Source organism: Mustela nigripes, chromosome 7 (assembly GCF_022355385.1).
Source record: "Mustela nigripes isolate SB6536 chromosome 7, MUSNIG.SB6536, whole genome shotgun sequence".
Taxonomy (NCBI): domain Eukaryota; kingdom Metazoa; phylum Chordata; class Mammalia; order Carnivora; family Mustelidae; genus Mustela; species Mustela nigripes.
The window spans coordinates 109987692-110014827 of NC_081563.1; the positions used below are offsets into that span (position 1 = coordinate 109987692).

The 27136-nt window shown below is 47.0% G+C and overlaps 1 protein-coding gene across 4 annotated transcripts in view; it reads left to right on the plus strand.

Annotated features, from left to right (window-relative positions):
* The window catches only part of LOC132021749 (ras association domain-containing protein 2), a 41534-nt gene extending 17901 nt beyond the window's left edge, over nt 1-23633 (plus strand). For 3 of the 4 annotated variants that reach the window (XM_059406590.1, XM_059406588.1, XM_059406591.1), the window contains exons 3-12: nt 6841-6931; nt 9033-9108; nt 11079-11230; nt 13490-13584; nt 14567-14727; nt 15508-15609; nt 16505-16556; nt 17000-17121; nt 18587-18684; nt 19742-23633. In XM_059406590.1, coding sequence (XP_059262573.1) covers nt 6873-6931; nt 9033-9108; nt 11079-11230; nt 13490-13584; nt 14567-14727; nt 15508-15609; nt 16505-16556; nt 17000-17121; nt 18587-18684; nt 19742-19811 — 987 coding nt within the window. In that variant the 5' untranslated portion in view covers nt 6841-6872 and the 3' untranslated portion in view covers nt 19812-23633. The remainder of the gene's footprint in view (nt 1-6840; nt 6932-9032; nt 9109-11078; nt 11231-13489; nt 13585-14566; nt 14728-15507; nt 15610-16504; nt 16557-16999; nt 17122-18586; nt 18685-19741) is intronic. The other variant, XM_059406592.1, reaches the window with a different exon arrangement.
* The last annotated feature ends 3503 nt before the right edge of the window (nt 23634-27136 follow it).

Below are 27136 nucleotides of genomic sequence, written 5' to 3' on the forward strand. Positions count from 1 at the left end.
GTGATTCATCAGTTGCATATAAGACCCAGTGCTCATTACGGCAAGTGCCCTCCTTAATGCCCATCACCCAGTTACCCCATCCCCCATCCCCAACAACCCTCAGTTTGTTTCCTAGTTGAAGAGTCTCTTTTGGTTTGCCTCCTGCTCTGTTTTTCTCTTAGAAAGGATACTTTTTTAAAAAGTGGGCACTGACTAGTTATGGGTAATTATCACTTAAAAAACCACAAAACTTTCTCACCAGTCTGATTTTCTTTCCCCTTTTTCTTTCATTCTTTTCTTTTCTTTTCCTTCCTTCCTTCCTTCCTTCCTTCCTTCCTTCCTTCCTTCCTTCCTTCCTTCCTTCCCTTCCTCTTCTTCTTCGCAGTACATATGTATTCTGATTTTTTTTTTTTAAGGTAGTATGGAGCCCAGTGCAGGGCTTGAACTCACGACCCTGAGATCAAGACCTGAGCTGAGGGGGTGCCTGGGTGGCACAGTTGGTTAGGCGTCTGACTCTTGGTTTCAGCTCCAGTCATGATCTCAGGGTTTTGGGATCGAGCCCTATGTCAGGCTCCCTGATCAGCGTGGAGTCTGCTTGAAGATTTCTCTCCCTCTCTCTTTGCCATTCTTTCCTGCTTGTGTGAGCTCTCTCTTGCTCCCTCCATAAAATAAATAAATAAGTCTTAAAAACAGAAACAAAAACAAAACCTGAGCTGAGATCAACAGGTAGACGCTTAACCCATGAAGCTACCCAGGCACCTCTGAACTCCATTTTTTATGATTTTTTTTTCCTTTTAGGAAAAATCAAGAAATTAAAATTTAGAACTTAGAATGACTGTGTCCTTAGGATACCACTTTTGGGTACACAGTTGGGAACTGAGTTTTCAGAATGAAACTCAGCCTTCAACTCCCCTCCCTGCACCAATGCCCCCTTTATTAGGGGAACTCTTATATTTGTCTCCTGCAACTCCTTTAACAAAGTGTCAATATATAACAGCTTAAAACAACACAAATTTATGATCTTAGGGTTTTTTAGGTCAGTACCTACAGGGTCTCACTGGGCTAAAATCAAGGTATCAGCAAGGCTATGTTCTAAAGGACCTAGGGAAAAATTCATTTGCTCATCCTTTTCAGCTTCTAGAGTACACCATGTTCTTTGGATTTGTGACCCTCTTCCTCTAGCTTCAAAGCCAGCAACAACAGATTGTGTCCTTTTCACATTGTATCACCATCACACTGGCTTTTCTGCCTCCCTCTTTCATTCTCTTTTATATCATGGTGAAATACACATGAAATGTATCAACTTCATCATTTTTAAGTACATAGTTCAGTGGCATTAAGGACATTCCTGTTGTTGCCCTAGCAACACCACCATCCATCCACGCAATGCTTAATGTTGCAAAACTAAAACTCTATTCTTTAGACACTAATTCTGCTCCTCCCCAGCCTTGGCAACCAAATTTCTGCCTTATGTTTCTATGATGTTGACTACTTTGGAGACTTCCTATTAATGGCATGACACAGTATTTGTCCTTTGGTTGCTGGCTTATTTCACTTGGCTGAATGTCCTCAAGGTTCTTCCATGTCATAGCATGTGTTAAAATCCCCTTCTTTTTTAAGGCTGCAGAATATTCCATGGTATGTGTCTAACATGAATTGCTAATCCATTCATATGTTGATGAACACTTGAGTGGCTTCCATCTTTCAGCTGTTGTGTTTTATGCTGCTATAGATGTGGATGTATAAATATCTCTTCAATATCCTGCTTTCAGTTCTTTTGGGTATATACCCGGATGTGGAGTTGCTGGATCATATGGTAATTCTATTTTTAACTCTTTGAGGAACTGCTGTACTGTTGTTTACATTGGCTGCACCATTTTACATTGCCACCAGTGGTGCACAAGGTGCCCTATCCTTCCACATTCTTGACACTTGTTATCTTGTGTCTTTTTTAAAAAAATATTTTATTTATTTGACAAAGAGAGAGAGAGAGATCACAAGTAGGCAGAGGCAGACGGGGCGGGGGGGGGGAGCAGGCCCCCTGCTGAGCAGAGACCCTGATGTGGGACTCGATCCCAGGACCCCGGGATCATGACCTGAGCTGAAGGCAGAGGCTTAACCCACTGAGCCACCCAGGCGCCTTTTTGATACCTAGCCATTCTAGGTAGAGACACCTAGGTGTCTTTTTGATACCTAGCCATTCTAACACAAATGAGGTGATAATGTGATTTTGACTGGCTTTTCCCTACCAACCTGTTATTGAGCATCTTCTTATGTGCTGTTGTTCACTTGTATGTCTTCTTTGGGAAAATGTCTATTTGGTTTCCCTGCCCATTTATTAATTGAATTGTTGGGTTTCTTTTGCTATTGAGTTCTCTGTGTTCCTTATATATTTTGGATAGTAACCCTTTACCAGATTTATAGTTTGCAAATATTTTCTCCCATTCTGTAGGTGGCCTTTCCATCTTGCTCTTTGTTTCCTTTGCTGTACAGAAGGTTTTTAGTTTTATATAGTCCCACTTACTTATTTCTACTTTTGTTGTTCATGACTTGGGTGTCATATCCAAAAAGTTGTTGCCAAGACCAGTGCCTAGGAACTTTATTTCTGTTTTCTTCTTTAGAGTTTTATAGTTTCAGGTCTTACATTTAGTCTAACTCATTTCAAGTTAATTTTTTTTAAAGTAGCCTCCACACTTAACATGGGGCTTGAACTCATGACCTCAAGAGTTGCATGCTGTACTGGCTGAGCCAGCCAGGTGCCCCTCAAGTTAATTTTTGTGATTGTATAAGATAGGGGTCTAATGCCATTCTTCTGCATGTGAGTTTCCAATTTTTCCAACATTCATTGAAGACACTATTCCCTCATTGAATATTCTTGGCTCTCTTCTCAAATATTAATTTCATGTGCATGGGTTTTTTGCTGGGCTCTTAATTCTGTTCCATTGGTTTATGTGTCAGCATCACGCTGTTTTGATTGCTATAGCTTTGTAGTACAGTTTGAATTCAGGAAGCGTGATGCCTCCAGCTTTGTTCTTTCTGAGGATTGCTTTAGCTGTTTGAGTTTTTTTGTGGTTCCCTATAGACTTCAGGATTATTTTTTCTGTTTCTGTGAAAAATGCCATTGGAATTTTGATAAGGATTCTGTTGATCAAGAGGTGGCGTTGGGTAGTATGGACATTTTAACAATATTCTTCTGATCCATGAACATGGGATATCTTTCCATTTATTTGTTTTTGTTTTTGTTTTTTTCAATTTCTTTCATCAGTATCATTCAACTTTTAGTGTGAAGGTCTATCAAACACTTGGTTAATTTATTCCTAAGAATTATATTTTTTGATGCTATTGTAAATGGGATTTTTAAATCTCTTTTTCAGATAGTTTGCTGTTAGTGTATAGAAACACAACTATTTTTGTATGCTGATTTTGTATGCCGTGACTTTACTGAATTCATTGATTAAGTCTAACAGTTTTTTGGAAAAATCCTTAATATTCTTAAAAAAAGATTTATTTATTTTAGAGAGAGAGTGAGTGTGTATGAGTCAGGGGAGAGACAGAGGGAGAGGAAGAGAAGCAGATTCCCCACTGAGTGTGGAGCCCAACTCAGGGCTCAATCTCACAACCCTGAGTTCATGATCTGAGCCAAAATCAAGAGTTGATGCTTAACTGACTGAGCCACGGATATTCTATGTATAAGATCATATTATGCAAACAGAGACAATTTTACTTCTTCCTTTTTGACTTGAATGCCTTTTATTTATTTTTATTGCTTGAAGACTCTGGCAAGGATTTTCAGTACTGTGTTGAATAGGAGTGGTCTAGGTGGACACCCTTGTCTTACTCCTGGTTGCAGAAGAAAAGCTTTCACGTTTTCACTGTTGAGTACATGGTAGCTGTGGGCTTGTCATGTCTGTCTTCTATTATGTTGAGGCATATTCCTTCTATACTTAATTGGTTGGAGTTTTTATCATGAAAGGATGTTGAATTTTATCAAGTGCTTTTTTTTTTTTAAATTTTTGCATCTGTTGAGGTAATCGTGTATGATTTCCATGTGTGGAGCTATCCTTGTATCCCAGGGGTAAATCCAACTTGATCATGTTGTATGATCTTTTTCATATTGTTGAATTTGCTTTGCTAGTTGTTGAGAATCTTTACATTTACACTCATTCTTTAGGTATATCAGCCTGTAATTTTCTTTTTCTGGTCGTATGTTTACCTGGCTGTGGGTATCAGTGTAAGACTGGCCTCATAAAATGAGTTTAGGAGTATTTCCTCCTCTTCGGTTCTCTGGGAGAGTTTGAGAAGGATTGGGTATTGATTCTTCTTTAAATATTTGGTAGAATTCACCAGTGAGACCATCTGGTCCCAGGCTTTGCTTTTCTTTTCACAACCTGGGAAGTTTTTGATTACTAATTCAATCTTACTCATTATTGGTTTATTCAGATTTTCTTTTTCTTCGTGATTCAGTCTTGGTATGTTATATGTTTCTAGGAATGTATCCATTTCTTCTAGGTTATCCAATTTATTAGCATATAATTGTTCATAGTAGTCTCTTAAGATGATTTGCATTTCTCTCATGTCAATTGTAATGTCTCCTTTTCTTTTTTTCTTTTTTTTTTTTTTTAAAGATTTTTATTTATTTATTTGACAGAGAGAAATCACAAGTAGACGGAGAGGCAGGCAGAGAGAGAGACAGGGAAGCAGGCTCCCTGCCGAGCAGAGAGCCCGATGCGGGACTCGATCCCAGGACCCCGAGATCATGACCTGAGCCGAAGGCAGCGGCTCAACCCACTGAGCCACCCAGGCGCCCCTAATGTCTCCTTTTCATGTCTAATTTTGTTTATTTGAGTTTTTTCTCTTAGTCCAGCAAAAGGTTTGTCAATTTTGTTTATCTTTTCTAAAAACCAGCTTAGTTTCATTTATCTTTTCTATTGTTTTTTCTGATCTCTCGTTTATTTCTGCTCTGATCTTTGTTATTTCCTTCCTTCTTCTAATTTGGGGCTTAGTTTATTCTTTTTCTAGTTCCTCGAGGTTGTTTATTTGGGATCTTCCTCTTTTTTTAATGTAGGTGTTTATTGCTATAAAGTTCCCTCTTAGAACCGCTTTTGTTGTATCCCATTACTTTTGGTATGCTCTATTTCCATTTTTGTTTGTTTCCAGATATTTTTGACCTCCATTTTGATTTCCTCTTTGACCGATTAGTTGTTCAGGAGTGTGTTGTTCAATTTCCACATATTCATGAATTTTCCAGTTTTCCTCCTCCTATTGATTTCTAGTTTCATACCACCGTGGTTGGAGAAGATACTGGTATGATCTCAATCTTAAGTTATGAAACTTGTTTTGTCTGTAATTTACTTTGAAATGCATAAAAAATAAGATGGATTATTGAATAGATAAAGGAATGTATAGCTGGCCCGCTGTGTGATAAGGATAGTAATTTTTCTTAAAGACTATGATTTATTTATTTAAAGTATTTTATTTATTTATTTGACAGAGAGAGATCACAAGTAGGCAGAGAGGCAGGCAGAGAGAGAGGAGGAAGCAAGCTCCCTGCCGAGCAGAGAGCCTGATGTGGGGCTCAATCCCAGGACCCTGGGATCATGACCAAAGGCAGAGGCTTTAACTCACTGAGCCACCCAGGCACCCTAAAGATTATTTATTTGAGAGAGAGAGAGAACATGGGAGAGTGAACACAAGTGTGGGGGAGGGGCAGAGGGAGCTGGAGAAGCAGATCATCCGCTGAGCAGGGAGCCCAATGTGGGGTTCACTCGATCCTGGGAGCCTGGGATCGTGATCTGAGGCAAAGGCAGACACTTAACTGACTGAGCCACCCAGGCACCGCAGCAAATGTTAAGGGTAGAATAAGCATATATTCATGGCCGTTCATTGTCTTCTTCATCTTTATGTTTGAAAATTCTCATAATAAAATGTTGGAAAAAACTTTGGGGTAATGCCATTCCCCAGAGAGAGTCAATCCTTCATTCCTTTATATACAGATAGACACATGCCGGGGATTCTTAACTGGGGGACGTTTAGCCCCCAGGGGACACTTGGTAATTTTTGATCGTCATGACTGGATGGTGCTGCCGGCATCCAGTGGGTAGAGGCCCGGGATGCTGCTAACAGTGCCCTCCGATGCAGAGGACAGTCTGCACAACAAAGAATGTTTTAGCCCAAATGTCGACAGTACTGAGGCTGAGAAACCCTGACATATATATCTGAATATCTGAATATTTATACCCATTTGTATTAATGTGTATATACATATATATATGTATATACACACACACACATTTTAGGCTTACATATATTTTAAACAAAATTGAACTCATGGTTTTGTAACCTTTGTTTCCATAACATGTTGTCATTTTCCCAGGTAATTAACTGCCTTAAACCTTATCCTATTTTAATGGCAATTGTAGGTGTCTATGCTAGATTCATTGCACCCAGCTCTGTCTGGGCATTTTCAGGTGGCTGGCCAGTCTCTAGTGTACCTTAGTGGAGTCTGAGTCTTCCCTGACAGACATATCTCTATTCTGTGTGGTGAAGTTCTCTTCAGGGAAGACTTGTTGGTCACCCTTGGGACCACCTTGGGCATCAAACATTCTTAGTGACTGGAGCCCTCCAAGGGTTGTCAGTCTCCCCTTTGGGTGTTTCCCCCCCCACCCCCCACCCCCCAGAGGCTGTGCCAAGCAGAGGCAGCAGCCAGCAGTGTGGTATCTCACTAGCCCTGGGTCAGCATTGGGTTGCCTAAGCTGTGGATCTGGGGTGGGAACAGAGAGCCATGTGCCCCCTCCCCTGGCCCAAGTTCTGCATCCCTAAGGACCCAACTTGACTTTGACCTCTGTCTTTTTTCAAACATAGGTCTCCCCTTCTGATGAAAAGAGAACAGAAGAATGGACTACAGTCACCAAACCTCCCTCGTCCCGTGTGGACAAGATAAATACATCTCCAAGTAAGATTTTTGGCTTTAGTGTTATGCCCCCAGTGGCCAGTTCCATGTGGATGGAAGCCCCTGGCAGAAGAGCCTCTTCTGCCCATGGATGGCAGGGGCTCCCGTGTGTGGGAAGTAGGGAGCACAGCAAGGTTGGTGCTCTAGAATAAAACATAGCCCTGGGGCTGGCCATGGACAGCAAAGCAAAGGGGACCTTCAAGACACAGATAGTGTCCTGGAAGGATGAATTAATGGTGGTTGCCCTTTGTGCTGTCTGTGGTGTCCCCTGAGGCAGTCCCCGCTGGGTCATATCCCTGTGCAGCTGGGGGTCTGTCCGGAATGGACTCAGGTGAGCTCTGAACAGAAAGAGACAGTCTTATGGCTTTATATGCACTTAAATCTCTTGAGCTTAGATTTTTTTGCTAATGGGAGCCAAAATGGACTTTTTCAAATGATAATTTCGAGAATAGATTTTTCTATCCAGCACAGGGATTCACTCATACTGAATGCTCTCTATCTGAAATAAATGTTTAACTTATCCGAGGCCAAATTGTTTTAATTCCTTTACACATATTTGGCCACATACAGACATGCAGTTGTGTGAACTGTGGCTTGTTCTTATTGCTTCACTGAGGGATTTCTTCAGGGCCCTTGACTGGACTGGCCAGTTATATTAGATCTCTGTGCTCAAAAGTCCCAAACAGCTTTTGCATTAGGTTATTTGGAGTCACATTTTTCAACTAATTCATTTAGGCTTGCATAGAATGACTCCAATTTTTCTAGGTTTAACTTGTCAGGAGCTTCTTGGAATTTCAAGCCAGTTCTGACCTCTGGTGTGGCCCCAAATCGCTCCACTGAATGGTGGCATTCAGAGAGTCCAAACTTTTGCCTGAGAGCAAGCAAGAGCACAGGACGATGTCTTCAAGACCCTGCCTTCCCAGCCTGCAGGCGCTAGCATGCACCTTCAGATAAAACCGGAGTAGATTGTTCTCAGGTTGGATGAGGGCTCATCCAAATCACAAAGGTGGGAAGTCCTTGCTCTCTCTCATTCAGTAGAGCTGTGTTTCCAGGGGGCCACCTGAAAACCAGGATTTAACAGCAAAGCAGGCTAATATGGGGGGTTTCAGAGGAAGATTTGCAAGTTAAGAAAACATTTTTTTTTTAAAGTTTATTTATTTAAATAATCTCTATACCCAACATGGGGCTTGAACTCACGACCCTGAAATCAAGAGTCACACACCCCTCCCACGGAGACAGCCAAGCACCGACCCCAATTTTTTTTTTTTTTTAAATAAACTTAAAAGCACTTAGAATAGAATGAAAAGATAAAAACTTGTGGAACAGAATACTGCCAGGGCCCAGAATCCCCTCCTGCCCCCTTGTGGTCACTGCTCCCCAAGGTGAACTGCTCTCCGGAATTCTAACACCCATTTTGAACTCTGTATACACGGGATCATTCAATACGTGGCCTTTGGAGTCAGGCATCTTTTCCTCAATGTAAGGTCTGTGAGATCCATCCGTGGGGGTGAGGCTCATTCATATTCTTGTTACTATGTAACATTCCACCGTGTGACTTCAGCTTCCTTTATTCATTCTCTGAGCTGTTGACGGGAATTTGTGAGTTTTTAAACCCGCTGTAAGGTCATGTCTCTGAAGCATTAGTCAGTGGGTCCAGATCGTCCCTTTTAACTTGCTGCAAAGCCTAGAAGTTCCCGAGTCTCCCACAAGCCTGTATTGATTGCCCTGTCCTCACAGCAGGGGTGAGGGAGAAAAAACAGTGGGGCCCCAGCAGGCTTATACATGGACTTAGTCGTGTGTTTGCCTCTCTGAATCTCGCCTCACCAAGGACTGTGTGTGGAGTTTGGTTTGGGGAGTGTTGTCAGAGCTGCGAGCCTGGGTTTGCTGGAGTTGCTCCTTGCACTCTGTTCTTGACCTGTTCTTGACCTTGATCCTGGGGAAAATGGAGATGGGGGCGGTGGCTGTGTGTGTGTGTGTATGCATGTGTGGACAGACACCCAGACTGGGGCAGCTGGAGGCCAGTTTCGAGGTGAGAAAAGAGGGAACAGGTGCATTACAAGTGGCTTCAGCTGAGAATGTCACACCTTTTGTATCTTGCTCTAAGGAACGAACTTCTCCTTCATCTGAAGACCTATAATTTGTACTATGAAGGCCAGAATTTGCAGCTCCGACACCGTGAGGTAAGGAGACCGCGGGGGAGCCTGTGGGCCAGCCCAGTCTGTCTCCATGTCTCCAGGGTCTTGGGGTCCCTGTCTCTCCTACCCCCACCCACGGGTGGCCTCTCATTGAGGATGTTAGCGGGAGCCCCTGGAGTTCTTTGGAAGGAGACCCCAGGCTTGTTTTGTACTAATGAGGATGAGCTTTTCTGTTTCAGAGATATTCCTGGGGATGTGAGCCTGGGCTAGCCTCTGCTTCAGAGGGGGGTCTTTCAAAGGGGACGTTCATGAAATGATCCTTTCCCATGGCTCTCAAGCAAGCTCTTTCTTCTTGGGCAATTCAGGAATCTTACCCAGTCCTCTGTGTTTACATACCTGGGCCCACATCAGTCAGCTCGGCATGGAAACACTTGGCCCTTCTGTATGACTGCAGTGGTCTTCCTCGGGTGCCTTCCTGGGATGCCCTTTGCTCTCCGTCCGGCTTCTCCCAGCCCCCAGCCTGAATCTAAGCTTACTCATCCCATATCCATTTCCGTTGAAGCCTGTTATCGGGTAGATGGTGAGTTATGGAGGAGCCAGGTGGAGTAATTTATACTCAAGTGTTCTAGACTGATAAGATGTGTGTAATACCTTCTAAACACATTTCAGCTCCTCAAGCCATGGCGATCCAATCCACAGAAACAGATATCAGCTGGTAGAATTTCAGCTACAAAGGCAGGCTCGTTGGGGAGAGTATGTGAGATGCAGTGGCCTTTTCTGTGTCCCTCAAACCAGTCCATGTAGGCAAAGCCCTAGTGTGGGTTAAATCCTGTCCTAAAATCATACTATGTAACAGTAGGCATGCCAGCCTCAGGCTTTACCAGCAAGAAAGGCCCTCTATATGGCCTGCTCTTACATAAAGCCTTTCCCCGCAAGACCCCTCCCAGCCTGAAAGTTGTTTTCATCTCCTGCCGTCTTTGGCTCTTCCCTCCTCTCTGTGGATGATCCTGGGATCTGGGTCTGTTGTTCGGTGGACAGGTGTCCTCCTCATCCATATGGTTCATCCTGAAGATGTAGCTGTGGCCCAGGTCTGACAGCTGTAGGTTTTTTTGAGACCCTCTGAAAGGCCTGACCCTTTTAGGCACTGCCCTTAAAGCTTCTCGTAGTGAGTGGCTCCACCATTTGTAAGATTTTGGTCCTTGGATAGCTTTTCAGCAGTGTGTCTTATAGAATAAATTCTCAGAATGCTCTATGATTAAATAGAGACTCATTATAATAAATGAGATTCAGTTCTTTGAGACAAAACACACCAATGCCCTTAGAAGGGTCTGATGTTTAACCTGTTAGCAGTCAACCACCCTTGAGTATAAATTTGGAATTCTTAGAGGATTTATTCACCTCTTGGAGAGCCATAATGTTGTAGCACATTAGCTAATTAAAGTCTCTGGGATGTTATGCTGGTAGGAAATCTGATGAACATATCCTGTCTCAGCTCGTGATCGCCTGACACCCTATTTAAGGGAATGGTTGATCTGCGAGAGAAGCTAGTATTTGATAGAACAAACTTGGGGAAATGTTACTGCAAATCTCCTTCATCCAGCGGGTCAGATTGGTAAGCATATGTTCTAGCTGAAGACATAGCTTCCCATGGTGGGGGAGGGGAAAGTAGCTAATTCGAGAATCTGGCTCTGACTTCTGTTAGCAGGGCTCATCTCACGCTAAGCGATGTCTTCTTCTTTCTTTAAAGTATAAAAACAAAACAAAAAAACCCCACCATTTTTATCATTGACACACATGTGCTTGATTTTGAGGCAACTTTTGTGTTGACCTTGAGGTCGTCTTCGGGGCATCAGGGGTCGTTTGCGGTGGGGTGTGTCTCAGAGCTGGCCTGCGGGTGTAACTTGGGTGCGCCCAGCCAGGACGTGTCAGGGGCGCTGTCCATTGTCCCTCGATGTGCTGCTGGCTTCTGCGGGGTTTTCAGGGCTGGCTCATGGTGCCAATTGCTTTGTGGGCAGGAGGAAGACGAGTTCATCGTGGAGGGGCTGCTGAACATCTCCTGGGGGCTGCGACGGCCCATCCGTCTACAGATGCAGGATGACAATGAGCGCATTCGCCCCCCGCCATCCTCTTCCTCCTGGCACTCTGGCTGTAACTTGGGGGCGCAGGGGTGAGTGAAGAGAGCGGGGCCCAGGGGTGACTGGGGTTCTGTTCTTAAATGTCCTTGAGCAGAGAAATGCCACCTTCTTCCAGCAAGCCTTGACCCTGGCCCCCATTCTCCCCCCTGCACTACGCACCTGTTCTGGGCTTAGGAGGAAGAGGAAGGAGCAGGTGTTGGTGTGATCAGGCCACTGTGCCTGTCACCACATCAGAGGGGGGACATGCTAAGGCCTGCTTGCAGTGTGTCCTCCCTCGCAGAGAATTTCTGAGTCTCTGAGGGGGTGTAGCTTGTGGTGAGCTGGGCCTTGCCTGCAGATTTCTAAGGGACAGCCGGCCTCGGCATCTCCCCATGGGGACCACTCCTTATAGAGTGGCCCTGCTCTGGAGACAGCAAGGGCTTGAACCTTGTCTCCAAAGCTTTCCATGACTTGGGGTGGAGGAACCTGGAAGAAGAAAAGGAACATCACAGCTTGTCCAAACCGCTCCTGCGAGGCCAGCCAGGGGACTGCGTCCTTCAGGCCACACCTGGAGCTGGGCTTCAGTGTGACAGTCAGTAGTCTGGGAGGCTCCCTCCTCTGGATTCCCACTGCAAGGTCTGCAAAGCCCAAGACTGGTTGCCCGCTCCCTCTGCTGCCAGCTGAGTAGCCAGGTGCCATGTTTTGAGGCCTGCCCTCTCCGCTGGGACTTCCTTCAGGACTTCGGTTTTGGGTATCAGTGACCGGCCGTGTTCCCTCCCCAAACTGGCTGGTGCTGCCCTGAGGCCAGAGTGTGGGGGATGTGTGCTGACCTCCCAGCCAAACCACGGTGACGTGTTTTCTGTTTTCAACCGGACCTAAGCCGTCTCTGTTGGACACACTGGAATTCTGCTCAACTCCGCAGCCAAATCCATCATTCTCTAAAGTTGAGAGACGCCTGCATGGTGGCCAAGCCCTGGAGCTGATGTGCTTTCTTTCCCAGGGAATTTTAGGAGGGACGTCGCCCGTCCCATCGGCTGCTGGGATGTCTGGTCAAGGTTCTTGGGCTTCATCTCCTTGGTTAGTTTCACGCTCTAATTTGATTTCAGCCCTTTTGCCTTCTTGGATTTCCTGCGGGCCAAACCCTTTTCCATGGCCGCATCCGGACGACGCCCAGGCTGTGTTCCATTGCGTCCCCTCCACGAGGGGATTTTGAGAACGCCGTTGACTGCATGATTTTTGGCTGAACCTGCTGGCCGGTCCTTCACTCCGCACACTCATTTCTCCTCCCTTCCCTGCAACGCCAAGCTGGACTTCGCTAGTTCTTGAAACCCACCAGGGCTTTTGACCGGGTTGTCAGGAACGGTAATGAATGTCATCCCTGATGCTGGCTAGAATCAAGCAACTACCTGGGCCACTGGGCTAAGAAGGGGGCTGAGACCAGTTTCTGCTGCGGCGAGGGAGTGGGCGGTGGGAGCAGCCCTCCCTAGCTCCAGTCTGCAGTCAGAAGTCCAGAGTTAGACCACAGTGGGGAGTCCTTCCAGATTTTCAGTTTTTATGGTCTTCCCTTAAAACTGTCATCTCCGGATCCTGAGTCCCATCTCGACTGGATCCCAGGGAGCCCATGCTCTTCTCACAATGGGATGGTCCTAAAGGGTTAAATACGGTTCTCCTCTCTGCTCAAATCTCCTGTTGATTTGGGGTATGCATCTCTGAGCTGCAGTCATTATTCTTTTTGGCTTATAAGGGGGTCATTTGCCAGTTATCCGGGCCTCTGCTCAGGCTGGCTGTGTGGGGTCCAGCTTGGCTGAGCAACCCATCCAGCAACCCCAAGGACACTATCATCAGTGGCCCTTCCAACGCTGCTCTGACCCTCGTGGGCAGCCAATGTATTGCTTCTCCTCCTTGAAGATGCCAGAAGCAATTTCTGAGTTACTCCAACAGAAAAGGCTCTGAACTGGAATCTTGTCTGGAGAAGCAAATGTTCATTGTTACAGGGTTTTCCAAATATGCTGTAGAAGCTGTACGTGCTCAGAAACAGTGCAGACAACACCTGGATTTTCTTCTTTGGTGTTCTCCATCCCGGGCTTGATGAACTTGGGGCTTGTGTTGGGATGGATGCTGGGAAAGAGCATCTTCTCTGGAACACCCCCTCCCCTCCCAGTGCTTATCCCTGGAGCAGGGCCAGCTTCACGGGCCACCCGCACGGGGCTGTGCTAGTTCCCAGCCCGGCCCAGGCCAAGTGCTCTTGCAGGAGAGAGAGGGTCCCCCTGCAGGAGCTGAACCGCTCTCCGTTTTGTGTTCTTTCTCCCCAGCACCATCCTCAAGCCCCTCACCATGCCCAACATTCAGATCTCAGAAGCGGATGCCCCGCCTGAGGGCGAGCAGACACCGAGCCCCACAGGTACAGGTGCGGCGGGAGGGGTCCCGCTTTGGGCTCACCTTTGGGAGGACTGGTGTGATCTAGATGCTGTAAATGGAATTAATAAAAGTCATGTGGTTTGAGATTCAATGTGTGTTCAAAGGAGGCAGTCAGAGGTTCCCCCATTTCTTCTCCCCACCATAAGTGGTTCCCTCCCCAGAAAATCCTCGAAGGCATTCTTTCTGAGGTATTCTAGACAGGGAAAAGCAAATACACAGCAACATGCCTTTATAGTTGGAGGTCATTTCTTTTCTTCCCCTCTTCTGTTTCTGCACATCCCTGTTTCTGTTGGTTTGTTTTGAGGAGTGTTCCACACAAATCCATCAAGAACTTTGGCCTTCTTATCCAGCTGTGTTCCACTGTGTAGAGAAAACGAGAGCTGAATCGCTCCTCGGTGATGGACGTTGAAGTCATTCCAGTCTGTTGCTGTGACAAACGGCAGTTAGTGGCCCTGGACACGTGTCATTTCACACATTTGTCATATCTGTAGGATTCGTTCAAATGGAGTGTCTAGGTCTGAGGTTATGAGCATTTGTAATTTTGATAAATACTGTCAGGTCCTTAGGTCATGCTTCTCCTGTGCCAAACACTATTTTCAGTGCTTTGCGTGAATTAATTCAGGAAACCCTCACGACAACCCCGTGATGGGGGTGCTATTAGTATGCCCATTTTATAGATGAAGGAACTGAAGCGTGGAGAGGTTAGTGAAACATGGCAATGGTGAGGCTGGGATTTGGCCCTGGGAATCTGGCTCCTGAGTCTCTCCTCTGAATCTTGTCACTATAGAGCTTCTCCGTAAATTATACCATAGGTTTTTGCCCCGGCAAGAAATACTGTTTTGATGAAACGTATTTCAGTGGGAGGCCATGGCTAGTACTGACGGTAGCATTGGCCACAAAGAGGGGACTGTGTGCAAACTGCCACAACCCTAGGCTGGGTAGACGGAGCTCATCTCTCCCTTCCCTCTTAGACTCCAGGGGCCTCAAGCCCCTGCAGGAAGACACCCCCCAGCTGATGCGCACACGCAGTGATGTTGGGGTGCGTCGCCGTGGCAATGTGAGGACACCCGGTGACCAGAGACGAATCAGACGCCACCGCTTCTCCATCAATGGCCATTTCTACAACCACAAGGTAGAGAGGATGGGGGAGGGGAGGGGCTGGGGGCCAAGGGAATAAGGCCTCTTCTTGGGCAGCGGCCACCTCAAGGTTACAGACGAGTGGGAAGCCAAGTGTTTGCTATTCTGTCTTGGGTCATGGGTGGGCTGCAGGCTCTGCAGGCTTTGGGAGGGATGAGGGACCCCAGATCAGAGCCCCCTCATAGGGTGGTGAATGAGATGACCCCACAAACATCAGATTTTCCCTGGAAAATCCACATGTACCCCCTTCCTATACCGTGGGCCTCTCGCTGCTGGGTGGTCTCACTTTTCTGTGAGCTGTGTGCTACCCACTGAGTCAGGGCTGCAGGGCTCAAATCAGGGGGTGTCCGTGCACTACCCGACCCCCCACCCCCGCCAATTCTAGCTGATCCTCCTTTCCTCCCACTGCCTGGTCTGAATCCAGCCCCAGAAGCAAGTGCCTCACGGGGGGGTCAGAGACCCCTTGCGTTGAAGTCACAGTGGAAGGGGCCTTGTGCATGTCTTCTTTGGCAAGAGGGCCTTCCTTACCTGGATCCATTCCCCCTCCTTGCTAAGCCCAGACCCCTCCAGCTTCCCATGGGGACAGTGGGGAGGAGACCACCGGAGTTAGGCACAGCTCTCTGGGGCGGGGTGGGGGAGGAGGGGGCCTCTCAGGGTGCACGGGGAGAGTGCCCTTTACCCCAGGTCATGGGGCCGGGACACCTGGGTTTTAGAGCCCAGTTCTTGTCCCATCTTGTCCCCACTGCCACCCTAAGCCATCCCCCTCTCTTGACAGACATCGGTGTTCACGCCAGCCTACGGCTCCGTCACCAACGTCCGCATCAACAGCACCATGACCACCCCCCAGGTCCTGAAGCTGCTGCTCAACAAATTCAAGGCAAGTTCCCTCCGCGGGCTGGCCTTGGAGGGGTGGCGCAGGGGCCTGCGGCGCTCTCGAGGTGGGAAGGGGGACCGTGGAGAGTGTGCAGTAAGCGGGGGGCACTGGGCGAGGGGGCCTGGGGTTTTCCGACCCAGTGGCATTAGTATCCCAAGGGAGATTGTTAGCCAAGCAGCTTCCCAGTCCCCAGCCCTGAAGCACACCTACTGAATCTGAAGCCCAAGGACCAGGGAAACTGTTTGGCAAATGGCAGCAGATTGGTCCGCTGGATTCTGAGAAGCAGCCCAGAGCCCAGGCACAGACCCCAGGCCCTAGGCACACACCTCAGAGCCCAGGCACAGACTGGCTTCTGAAACACATTTGGGAAATGTATGCTGAAAAATGAACTTCAGTACACGTGCAAGTTCTAGTGCATGAGTCCGTAAAGTCCTGTTACTCTGCAGGTTTTACACGATTCCTTTACAAGAAATCTTTAGGAGACAGGGATCCCCATTTTTCCCTGAGGCCACTGGCAGCTGGTGGTCTCTGGGTTCAAATCCCCAGCCGTCACCTGCTGATTGGAGGAGCCGAGATAGTAACTTAAGCTCCCTGTGCTTCTCCTTCGTCTTCTCTAAAATGAGGGTTCACAGAACCCCCGCTGAGGGCCTGTCAGGAACATGAGATGAGTTAACACGTGCCAACTGTGTCGCCCAGTGCTTAGCAGGGTGCCAGAAAGGTGAGTCCTTCTTATCGACTGTGATCAGCCGCTCTCCTCATCCCTTCTGAGAGCTGGAGAGAAACGGCTCCCCCGAAGCACCGAAAATCCATTTAGCTTTGCAACGTTCCAGAAGGAATGGCTCAGAGGTAGGATATGTAAATATGCACTCTCTTCAAGCATCTCTTGTTTCTGATTCAGATCGAGAATTCTGCAGAGGAGTTTGCTTTGTACGTGGTCCATACCAGTGGTGGTAAGTCTGAAAAACACGGTGTACTTATGTCACTCAAATCGGCCTCATTTGCTTGTTGTTTGGCCTTTGGAAAGTTCCAAATGTTGTTTGCTCCTGAGGCTGGTGGGGTCACTGTCTGAGTCCACTGGGGAAGGCCGTAGGTGGTCTAAAACCTAACTGCTTATTTAAAAGGCAACTGGATTTTCTCAAGAGGTAGATGAAACCGATTCCTCCCATGTAGCGTCTTATAGCGGGGCTGGAGCCTGGTAGTTTTGTCCGGGAGAGCGGGGAAGGAATGGTTGCTTTGAACCAGAATTGTTCATTCACAAGTCAGTCTCCTGACGTAGCTGGCCACATCTTCTAAGGGGCCTGGGTCATCTGGGCCCCTGAGTTGGCCGCTTCTTACGGTGAGAAAGGCCTCAGGCCTAACTCGGGGCTGTTCCTGGCTGTGTGTGTGGTTCCAGAGAAACAGAAGCTGAAGAACACCGATTACCCTCTGGTTGCCCGAATCCTCCAGGGACCGTGTGAGCAAGTCTCCAAAGTGTTTCTTATGGAGAAGGACCAGGTGCAGGAGATCACCTACGATGTGAGTCCCCTTCTGGTGGGCGGTCCGAGATTTGCTTGGGTTACGTGCAGCTTGACTCTCTGGCCAAGGACCAAGTCCCATTTTCCTGCCGTTCCTCCATACCAGATTTTCTTTTCTTTTCTTTCTTTCTTAAAGTTTAACTTATTTTTTATTACTTTTTTCCATCTTTAAAACATTTTCAAATTTCTGATTTTTAACATTTAAACATTTTTATTCTAATTCATTTATCTTATTTTTTGAATTTTAAAACTTATTTTTTAATTGTATTTATTTATTTTATTTTTAATGAAACATTTTATTATGATTAAAAATTTTTTTTAATTTTTCATTTTTTCTTTCTTTTTCTTTTATTATTATTACTTTTAATACCAGGTTTTCTTGAAGCAGGAATGGTCATGAGGCCGGGAGAATGAACACAAAAGCTAGGCAGAGGGCATGCGCTGGGGGAGCTGTTGAGGGAATGTTCTGGCACAAAGTGGTTTACCCAGAAAAAGTAAATGTCTTCAACCTTTCTAGGGTACTGTAAAGGGCTGAGAAGTTTCTGCAGACCTCTCTCAGCAACTTGAAGCTGTTGGCAGGGTTTTTCCCTTATCTTGTGTGTTAGTCAACTTTTGCTACAGTAACAAACATCTCCAAATCCTAGCTGCTTGCCACAGCAAATGTTCACTTTCTTGCTCAGGGCACCGCAGGCTGGTGGCTACCTGCTCTGCTCCCAGCCTGGGGTTGAGTTCACGTCTCAGTCCGAGACCCAGGTATGAGGGGTAGTGGCTTCCTGGGGTACACTTCCCAGGGCAGGTGCCTGGAGGGCGAGATACCAGACCAAACCTCATAAGCTCCTCTGAAACCACTCAAACGGACCTTATATCATGTCCACACACGTTCCATCGACCAAAGGAGTCTTAGAGCAGTTCAACATGAATAGGCTTTTCCCATGGAAAAGAGTTGATCGAGTAGGAGGGGGATTCTTGTGGAGGCAAGGGCACAGCTGCTTTAACTTCAGCTCACCTGGAGGCACCCTCACCCCCATGGCCTCTCTGGAGCAAGTTTGGATGCCCATGTGAGACTCCAAATGCAAATTATCGTCCTGAGCCATAGGTCCCTGAATCCCGATAGGGCAGAACGTACAGGTTTATTGACTTGGGGGTTCAGGTGTTCTCAGCATCACTGCCTCAAGAGAGAGTGCTTTGCATGTTGGATAGCAACTTGTCGTGCATTAGATACATGGGACGAGAGAGGAGAAGTTCCAAGATCTGTGTCACGGATAGGGAGTGATCGTCACCACAGACTCGGTGCCAGCCGCGAGATGAACGGGGCTTGGCTACTGTAGCCTTTAAAGGAATCTTGGATCCATGCAGAAATAGGTTTCCCACCCCGTTGCACCTTGCATGAGACAGACAACAAAAGGAATTGGAATAAGTTTGGGATGGGGCGTGCACTCACCCCAGACGGATTTCTTCCTCCCCAGGTGGCCCAGTACATAAAGTTTGAGATGCCTGTCCTAAAAAGCTTCATTCAGAAGCTCCAAGAGGAAGAAGATCGAGAAGTCAAGAAACTGATGCGCAAGTACGTGCGGCTGGCCCCGGGGCAGCTGCTTGGGCTTCTTCTTGGGACCTCCGGGAGCCGGCTCTCTGATGGGTGCCTCCCGGGGACTGTGCTGAGTGGCTGTGTGGGCCTGGGTCCTGGGGACCTTCTTCCCGGGGGCTCCCGTGACACATGTGGATCTCAGATGGTGACACAAAGCTTAAGTGTGTTGGTCTCTCTGCTTCCTCAGTCAGCTTCTTATTTTGATGTGGGACAGAAAAATGTTCTGGGGATTTCAGGAAGGCTGTCGTAGAAGTGGGAATTAGCCGAAGCTACCTACCTCTGAAATCCTTCTCTCCTACCCTTCTTCTTTCTCAATGCTTCTCTTCTGGAAATTACATTTAGCGTGAAAAGTCCAGTAAAGCTTCTCTCTGGAGAGGATTTTTTTTTTTTTTTAATTTTATGATCGTAGTGTCGTTGACATACAGTGTTATATTTGCTTCAGGCGTCTGGCGTAGCGATGCAACGGTTCCATACATTATTCAGTGCTCACCATGATAAGCAAAGTCCCCATCTGTCACCATCCAACGTTTTGACACTTTATTGACTGTATTCCCGACGCTCCACTTTTCATTCTTGTGACTTTTTATTTTATAACTGGAAGTTCGTACCTTCCAATCCCCGTCACCGGTTTCACCCTATTTCTCTGGGGAGAATTGTATGATTTTTAAATTTTTTTTTGCCATATTTATTCGTAAAGTGGACAGCTTTCCATGGATATGGCAGAACAATTGATTGACTTCTGCCCCTGGAGAATAGCGCCAATGCTCTATTTGTCTTAACAATGATGATCGCGCAAAAGCAGTTAACATTTACTGAACGCTACTGTAGTCCAATTGTCTAGTTTGGATTGGGTCTGCTCGGTTCCTCTCCTCTGGGTGCAGAAATAAACACAAGCCACACAGGGTGGCTGGCAGCTGGGCCACTGATAGAAGTAAAGGGACTGACAGGGGGCTCCCAGGAACCCGGGCTGTGGGGGAAGATCAAGAGGGAGCATGTGTTGCTTTCTGCTGCCCATGGTAGCTGTTCCTGTCCCCAGGTATACTGTGCTCCGGCTCATGATCCGGCAGAGGCTGGAAGAGATGGCCGAGACCCCAGCAACAATCTGAGCCACACGAAGGAGGGGATCCAGACGCCACAGGGGCCGCCACTGGCACAAGAAGACGCACAGGAAGCTGGGAGCCTTCCTTCCATGGGAATGTGTAGCTACAGACCCCTCCAGCTCCTGCGGAGCCACTATCCATTGCCTATAGCAGGATGGAGAAGCCAGCAGACAGCTCCCCATCCTCGGATCCCCACGCGCCTCTTCTTTCTCTCACTCACAGGACTTTTGAATTTTGTTATAAGGACCCAACGTGTGTGTGTGTGTGTGTGTGTGCATTTGAGCACACACATGCACTAGTAAGCGCGTGTGCACACATGGTACATATTCACGTGCCTACCTGATATTTACACGGAACTGAATTCCGAGCCACCAGCACCCACCTGGGGGGTTGACATTGATGTCCTCCCTCAAGGGCCAGGGAGCAGCCATGCATGTTTGGAAGGGAAGGGGTTTCCGCAAACTCACCATTTGGGGTATTTATATATTGGTGGAGATCTTCCCCGTACGTCTAGAAAGACTGGGCATTGGAAATTAACAAAATAGCCGCTCCATGCCCTTCGGGAAGGTCGGATGGAAAAAGAAAAATAAATCATCTGTGGGGTAGATGCAATAAACCCACAAGTTTTTACACTGGAAACTTTGTTTAAAATAACAAAGACGTATGTGATCTGTGTGGATTCTGCTTCTGTCCTCACCTCTGTGGCCATGCCTAGGAGAAGAGACTGATGTTTCACTCAGCATGCCAACCCCATGCTGTGAAGGCCAACCCCAACTCTTTGGCGCCTCCTTGAGTTGAAGGAAATGTCTCATGGGTTTTTCCATGGCCAACTGGCTAGAATGGCCCAGATCTGGACTTGTCCTTGGGTGGTAACCAGAGTTTCCCTCTTTAGGGAATCATAGAAGCTCCTTGCAGAAGTGACAGATGCCTGGGAGGCCAGCCCATTTCCCATCATCAAGGGCTCTCCCTGCACTTGGAGCTGAGGCCATGTGTTTGAGGTCAAGGCCAAGGGTTTCTTCTTCCCAACCACAGGATTCTTGTAAGTTGCCCTCAACTTATGCATGGAGATGGACTCCAAGCATGAGGAAGACCCTGCTACTGACTGAGTGTGGGGCTCAGGGAAGCTCTGTGGGCTGTCCTATGCAGGTGCACATGGAGGGTGGAGCTTCTCTGAGCAGCCACCTGGGTGATCTTTGGAACAGACCTCAAATGGGGGAGAAAGAGTAGGACAGTCTGTCACCTGTGTCTCCTCTCAGGAAGACCACTGGGTAGCTGGGCATCAGTGTGGCTGGTACAGTTTGAAGAGGGACAGACAGATGCTGGGAGCAGAGGATGGGCCAGGCAAGGGTGGGAGCTCCTAGCAGCAGGTGTCTCAGCCTTTTTTGGGGGGGGGTGTCCCCATCTCTTCTCCTCTCCAAGAAAGGTTTCGGGAACCGGGCAGTTGGTGGAAGGAGAGCCGTGTCTGCAAAGAAGGTGGATGCTTTCAGCAGAGCCGTTCCTGCCTCCTCCTGCCCCCTGCTCCCCTCTGTGGCTTCCGTAGCCTCGTTAGATGGCTTGCAGCTGTGGTCTTGTTGACTTTCACAAAGATGGCGTTCTGCCACCTGGCATCTTGCCGGGGGTCTTTTAGCAAGGCGACCTCCTCTTTGGGGACAGCGCCACCAGCCCTATGGGGCGTGGACTGGAAATCCGGAGTCTTTAGTCTCCATCATACCCCTCGGTGGGCCTCCGCAAAATGCACAGAAAACCCCGGGGGCAGGGGGAGAGACTTCCTTTGTTAGAGCTGGGAAAGAGCCGGTTGGTGAATGCAAACAGACTTCCTGAGTTTTGCATTTGCGAAAATGACCTAAGAAATTCTCTTCCAGTTACTTTTATTTTGAATGTTCAAAGCCTGCGTTGGTCCCATAACTCTCTTTGGTGGGTTAGGCAGAAAAATTTCCACAGAGCAGATGACTAACCTCTAACTTTTGTTAGATGGCGACTTCTGGTTTATAAAAGTTCTCTTTGATTTGCACTAGCACTACAATTGCTTCAATACGGAAATGTTGCAAAACGTAGGGTAGACCTGGCCTCTTAAAGATGGGGTTGGGGGGGCAGGTGTCAAGGTGAAAGTCAGGGGAAATCGCGTCTTATTGGATACATTCCCCTTACCACAGGCTGTACTTTTCCGTTTTGGCCCACCCTGTTTGGAGATCATTTCTCACATCCTAATAACCCCATCAGGAATTTTGGAAAGGTCTTTTGAAATAGCAGCGATTGAAACAGAGACACTTCTCCATGGTGTGGAGCCGGATTTTCCCACTGGTATCGTATGGCTTTGCAGCTTTGAATTCCTCTACTGATTTGTGTGGTTTTATGTAATTGCGTGCAATGAACCTGAAATCGGGTGAGGAACAAAAGGCCAATTTATAGGGTTTTTTCCCTAACTTGTGAAAAGCAGGCTAGCCACATCTGGCTTTCTTTTCCTGGGGGCTGTGTTACAAGGTGATCAAATGAAGGAAAAGCCTGAGTCTCATCTGGCGGGGTGGGGGTGGGGGGTCCGTTCTGCCAGGTGTTGGTGGAATTGAGCACAAGGTCACATTTTCAGTGATCACGTGAGTGGGCAGGTGAAGTGTTAAAGGGGAGCGTAGGAGGGTGGGGGAATCTTGGGGAAGGACTGACAAGCACAAGCAGCCGGCTTGCCTGTGCGGGCTGGTGAGGAATGGGCTGGTGAGGAATGTGTGCACCGGACTCCAGGCTGATAAATTTGAATTCTACGTGAGGTTTAAGAGAGAGGAGATCAGATTAGCGATCCACCCACTGGGTCCCATGCTAGGACCAAGAGCTGAGGTTTTGGTCTGAGACTTCAAGGAGAAATATTCACACCCTTCCCTTCTCCCTAGCAGAAAGGAAACAATACACTCTCCTGGAGATCCTCATGTAGACATTTTATCACCATTGTACACAATAAGACTTTGAAATATAATGATACACACACACGCAAATCTGTTCTCGGATGTAAAACTTCTTGGCACAAATTCTTTTCTGCAGGGTTGGGTGGTTATTTTGGTGTCAGGAGCAAAGAGGTGCGATGGCTCCCAGTAGGGCAAGAAACTCTCTTAAGAGAAACTCTCCTTCCCCTTCTCCCGCCTCGAAAAATGCCAAGCTCCACAGCACAGAGAATATGGTATCCTAGATAAACGGCCAAGAGAGAAATTTTCTACGCGCAGGGGAATTTCAGGGTCTCGTGGCCAAGCCATGATGTGGGAGCTGAGATAGCAAGCAGGGAATTTCCCAGCATCCTCGAGCCGTAGCACACATTTCCGAGCTGCTGCTGAAGTTGTTTTACACAAAGTCCTGCTTGAGTCAGGTGAGACGAGGATCTCAGAGAGAGGCAGAAATACAGAGAAATGTGGCAGCCCTTCTTTCAGTGGAACTGAAAGCACTTCCCCTGCCACGGGAGGTTATAGCGCCCCCCTGTGTTTGAACCAAGCACAAGACGTGGACAAGCCCGGAAGGGAAAGCCCAGTTTGCCCTTTCCGAGCCTGCTCAGCTGATTGCAGACCTGCTTCCCCGGCTGATGGTTTCTGGTGTGTTAGTGCTAGTGTTTCTTCAGGGTTTCCCCACTTATGTTAGCTTCGCGAGGTATTGGTTTCTTTATCATAGTTTGCCTTCAACAATGGTACATGACCCGGTTCAATGTTTGGTTCTGAACTTTTAAAATGATGCATCTGGGTATCCTAACATAATTTGACGAGGCCTCAGTGGGAGCCATAAATGTCTGTAACATTTTGATATGTTTTCATGCACCTAACTTAGATCTTGTTGAAATAAAGCACTTTTCAAAGAGAAGTCGCTCTGTGGATGAGTCCATGTGTGGCCGCTGGGTGGGGACCCCTGCCTTGTGGGAGGGCCGGGGATGGGGGTGTGAAGGCATATCCAGGGAATAAGTTGATTTTCTTCCCTAAGAGTTTATGGTTTGAACAGGCTCAGGCTTGGCTGTAATATTCCAAATAGGAAGTGAAATGAGAACGTCCCTTAGGAGTCTTGAGTTCAGGTCCTGCTGGAGCCAAGAGTTGTAGCGGAAAGAGCTGGGTAGGAATACCATAGATGCTGGATTTTGCCCTGACTCTACCCCAGGCCTGTTTTGATCCTGGGCCCAAATCATGGAACCTTTTGCTAGTACTTGGTCATCTTAGTCCTTAGTCCTTCCCCATGTCTAAAATGGCTGAGTCACCCCATAGGGGAGTAGGGACCTGGGTTTGCCTCAGGAGTTGCTTCTGCTGGAGGTAGCTCCCCAGGGGTTGCCAGATGTAAGACCCCAGACAAGGGCCCAAGTTCTACCCTATGGTGTGGGGCCAATGTTCGGTAATTCTGTGTCAGCCTGGCTAGGCCACAGGGCCCAGATATTTGGCCAAACACGGGTCTAGATGTTGCTCTGAAGTGTTTTTTTAGATGAGATTAATGTTTATATCAGTAGACTTGGAATAAAGCAGATGACCTTCCACAATGGGGGGGGGACTCATCCGATCCGTTGAAGGCCTTAAAAAAAATAGTACCTCCCGTGATGGAGAAAGAATTCTACGTCCAGACTGCCTCTGGACTTGAGCTGCAACGTTGGCTTTCTTCCTCGGGTCTCCAGACTGCCACGTCCTGTTGGTTCTGTTTTTCTGGAGAGCTTTAACACAGAGGGGTTGTACGATTGGTCACAACATTTGAATAGGTGATTGATAAGAGCTCTTCCTAAGAGCATAAATAGTGACCAACATAATTTGGGCTCTAAAAAAAAAACTAACAACCAAGATAAGATTTTTTAAATAATTTTTTATTTTTTTATTCCAAGATGGGATTTTTAACAATGCCCCCAAATGATACTTATATGTTTTTTTTTTAACTTTTTAAAAGATTTTTTTATTCATTTGAGAAAGACAGAGACAGCCAAGTGAGAGCATGGGAGGGGGGAATGTGCGGTAAGGAGAAGCAAATTCTCTGCGGAGCAGGGAGCTGGATGCGGGGCTCAATCCCAGGACCCTGGAATCATGACCTGAGCTGAAGGAAGACGCTTAACCAATTGAGCCACCCAGACACCCCTATATGTTTCTTTTAAAAGAGAGAGAAAGGGACACCTGGGTAGCTCTGTTTCTTAAGTGTCCAACTCTTGATTTTAGCTCAAGTCATGATTTCAGGGTCCTGGACTCAATAACCCCCCTGCTGAGACCCACACTGGGCTCCCCGCTCAGCAGGGAGTCTCCTTGACATTCTCTCTCCCCCTCTTCCTCTGCCCATCCCCCCAACTCATGCTCTCTAAAATAAATCTTTTAAAAAAGAAAAGAAGAAAAAAATTTGGATGGATCAAAGCTCGTCTTAAGTGTGGTCTTGATTTTTTATATTTTCCACTCTGAGCAGTAGCTTTTTGGTTGCTGAATTGAGTGAAACAGACGAGCAGACAGTTAAAACACTTCAAAGAAAGTGTGGTTTTTGTACAGTTCGGATGGTGCATGTAGGTGACAAAGACAAAAGATAAACTGTCTGGGGTCCCACCAACACCCCAAATTAGGCTGTAAGCCTTACCGAAATTAGAGTGCAGAAAATTATCCAGCAAATACCAATAACTTTCTCCCCAAGGAGCCAGCAGTTCTTGGCTTTCTTTATGGAAACAGATTTTATGAAATAATTTGGTTTTGTCTATTTTAGGTAATGAAGCTAGTACTGAATGGGGTTTGCTGAGGGCACAGACTGAGCTGTCAAGTGCTGAATGCACTTGAAGAGGTTTTGCTGAGGTGCTTAGATGCAAGGAAACCTACTGAAAACTGAACTTTGGTAAAATTGACATTGCTCTTTTCATTTTAAAACCACACAAAATAAAGATGATTACTTATGATTTAAGGGGCACCTGGGGGGCTCAGTTGGTTAAGTGCCCTTTTTTTTTTTTTTAAAGATTTTATTTATTTATTTGACAGACAGAGATCACAAGTAGGCAGAGAGGCAGGCAGAGGGGTTGGGGGGAGAAGCAGGCTTCCTGCTTGATCCCAGGACTCTGAGATTATGACCTAAGCCAAAGGCAGAGGCTTAACCCATTGAGCCACCCAGGCACCCCAGCAACTTTTTAAAAAGGATTCTATTTATCTATTTGACAGAAAGAGGTGCAGCAAGAGAGAACACAAGCAGGGGCAGTGGAAAAGAAAGAAGCAGGCTTCCTGCCCAGCAGGGAGCCCGTGCAGGGCTCAATCCCAGGACCCGGGGATCAGGACCTGAGCTGAAGGCAGATACTTAACAACTGAGCCACCCAGGTGCCCCAAGTGTCTAACTCTTGATCTCAGCTCAGGTCCTGATCTCAGGGTGCTGAGTTTGAGTCCCGTGTTGGGCTCCACGCCAGGCATGAAGCCTACTTAAAAAAAAAAAAAAAAAAAAGATTACTTATGACTTAAGTAGATACTTTAGTTAACTTTAGAAGCTTTAAAACCACATGCGCCTTGGTACGGACCACAAGTTCTGGTTTGCTCAGGACAGTCTCAGGTTATACCTGTCGTTCTGTTGTAATTATCAAAAGCAGCCCCTATTTCTCTCAAAATGTCCCAGTGTGGCTAATTAATATGGTCACTCTGCGTATGGGCTAGAGAAACAGCGCGCTGTAATTATAATGTGTGAGGTTGTCAAGATGAAGCCGTAAGCGGGAACTCAAATTTACATTTTATGACAGAACTGAAATCTAAACACATGTTTTGGTGAAAGGCAAGATATAACATGGATATTTTATTTTTAAAGATTATTTATTTTTAGAGAGCACATTCCTGGGGGGGGGAAGCGGATGAGGGGCAGAGGAAGAGGGCGAATCCCTAGCAGATTCCCTGTTGAGCAGAGATGGGGGGTACGGCTCCATCTCAGGACCCTGAGATCATGCCCTGAGCCGAGATCAAGAGTGGGACGCTTAACCGACTGAGCTACCAGGGCGCTGTGATACAGATATTTTACATAACAATATTTTGAGAACACTGATTTAACGTTCTTGTGTTCCAGTGAGATCCTTTTTTCCTTAAGGAGTTTTTGAACTGGACACATTAGCATTAACTTTTGGTTGAACTCTGCCCACAGCTGCCGAGCCATCTAAGGGGTGGGCAACCCCCAGATTCTGGGTCTCTTAAAATATCCTCCACAGAGAGAAATCTGGGCTTCCGGGAGGGTAACTGGTGCTAAAGACTGGGGCAGAAGACAGCGTGGGTATGGCTTGCTAATGGAAAGTAATTATGTCTCAGACATGTCTGGGGTATAATTTCGGGAACAAACTGCTGACGAGAACTCCCACATATAGCAATAGCAAATATTGAATAGCAAATATTGAATGTCTAGGACTATGA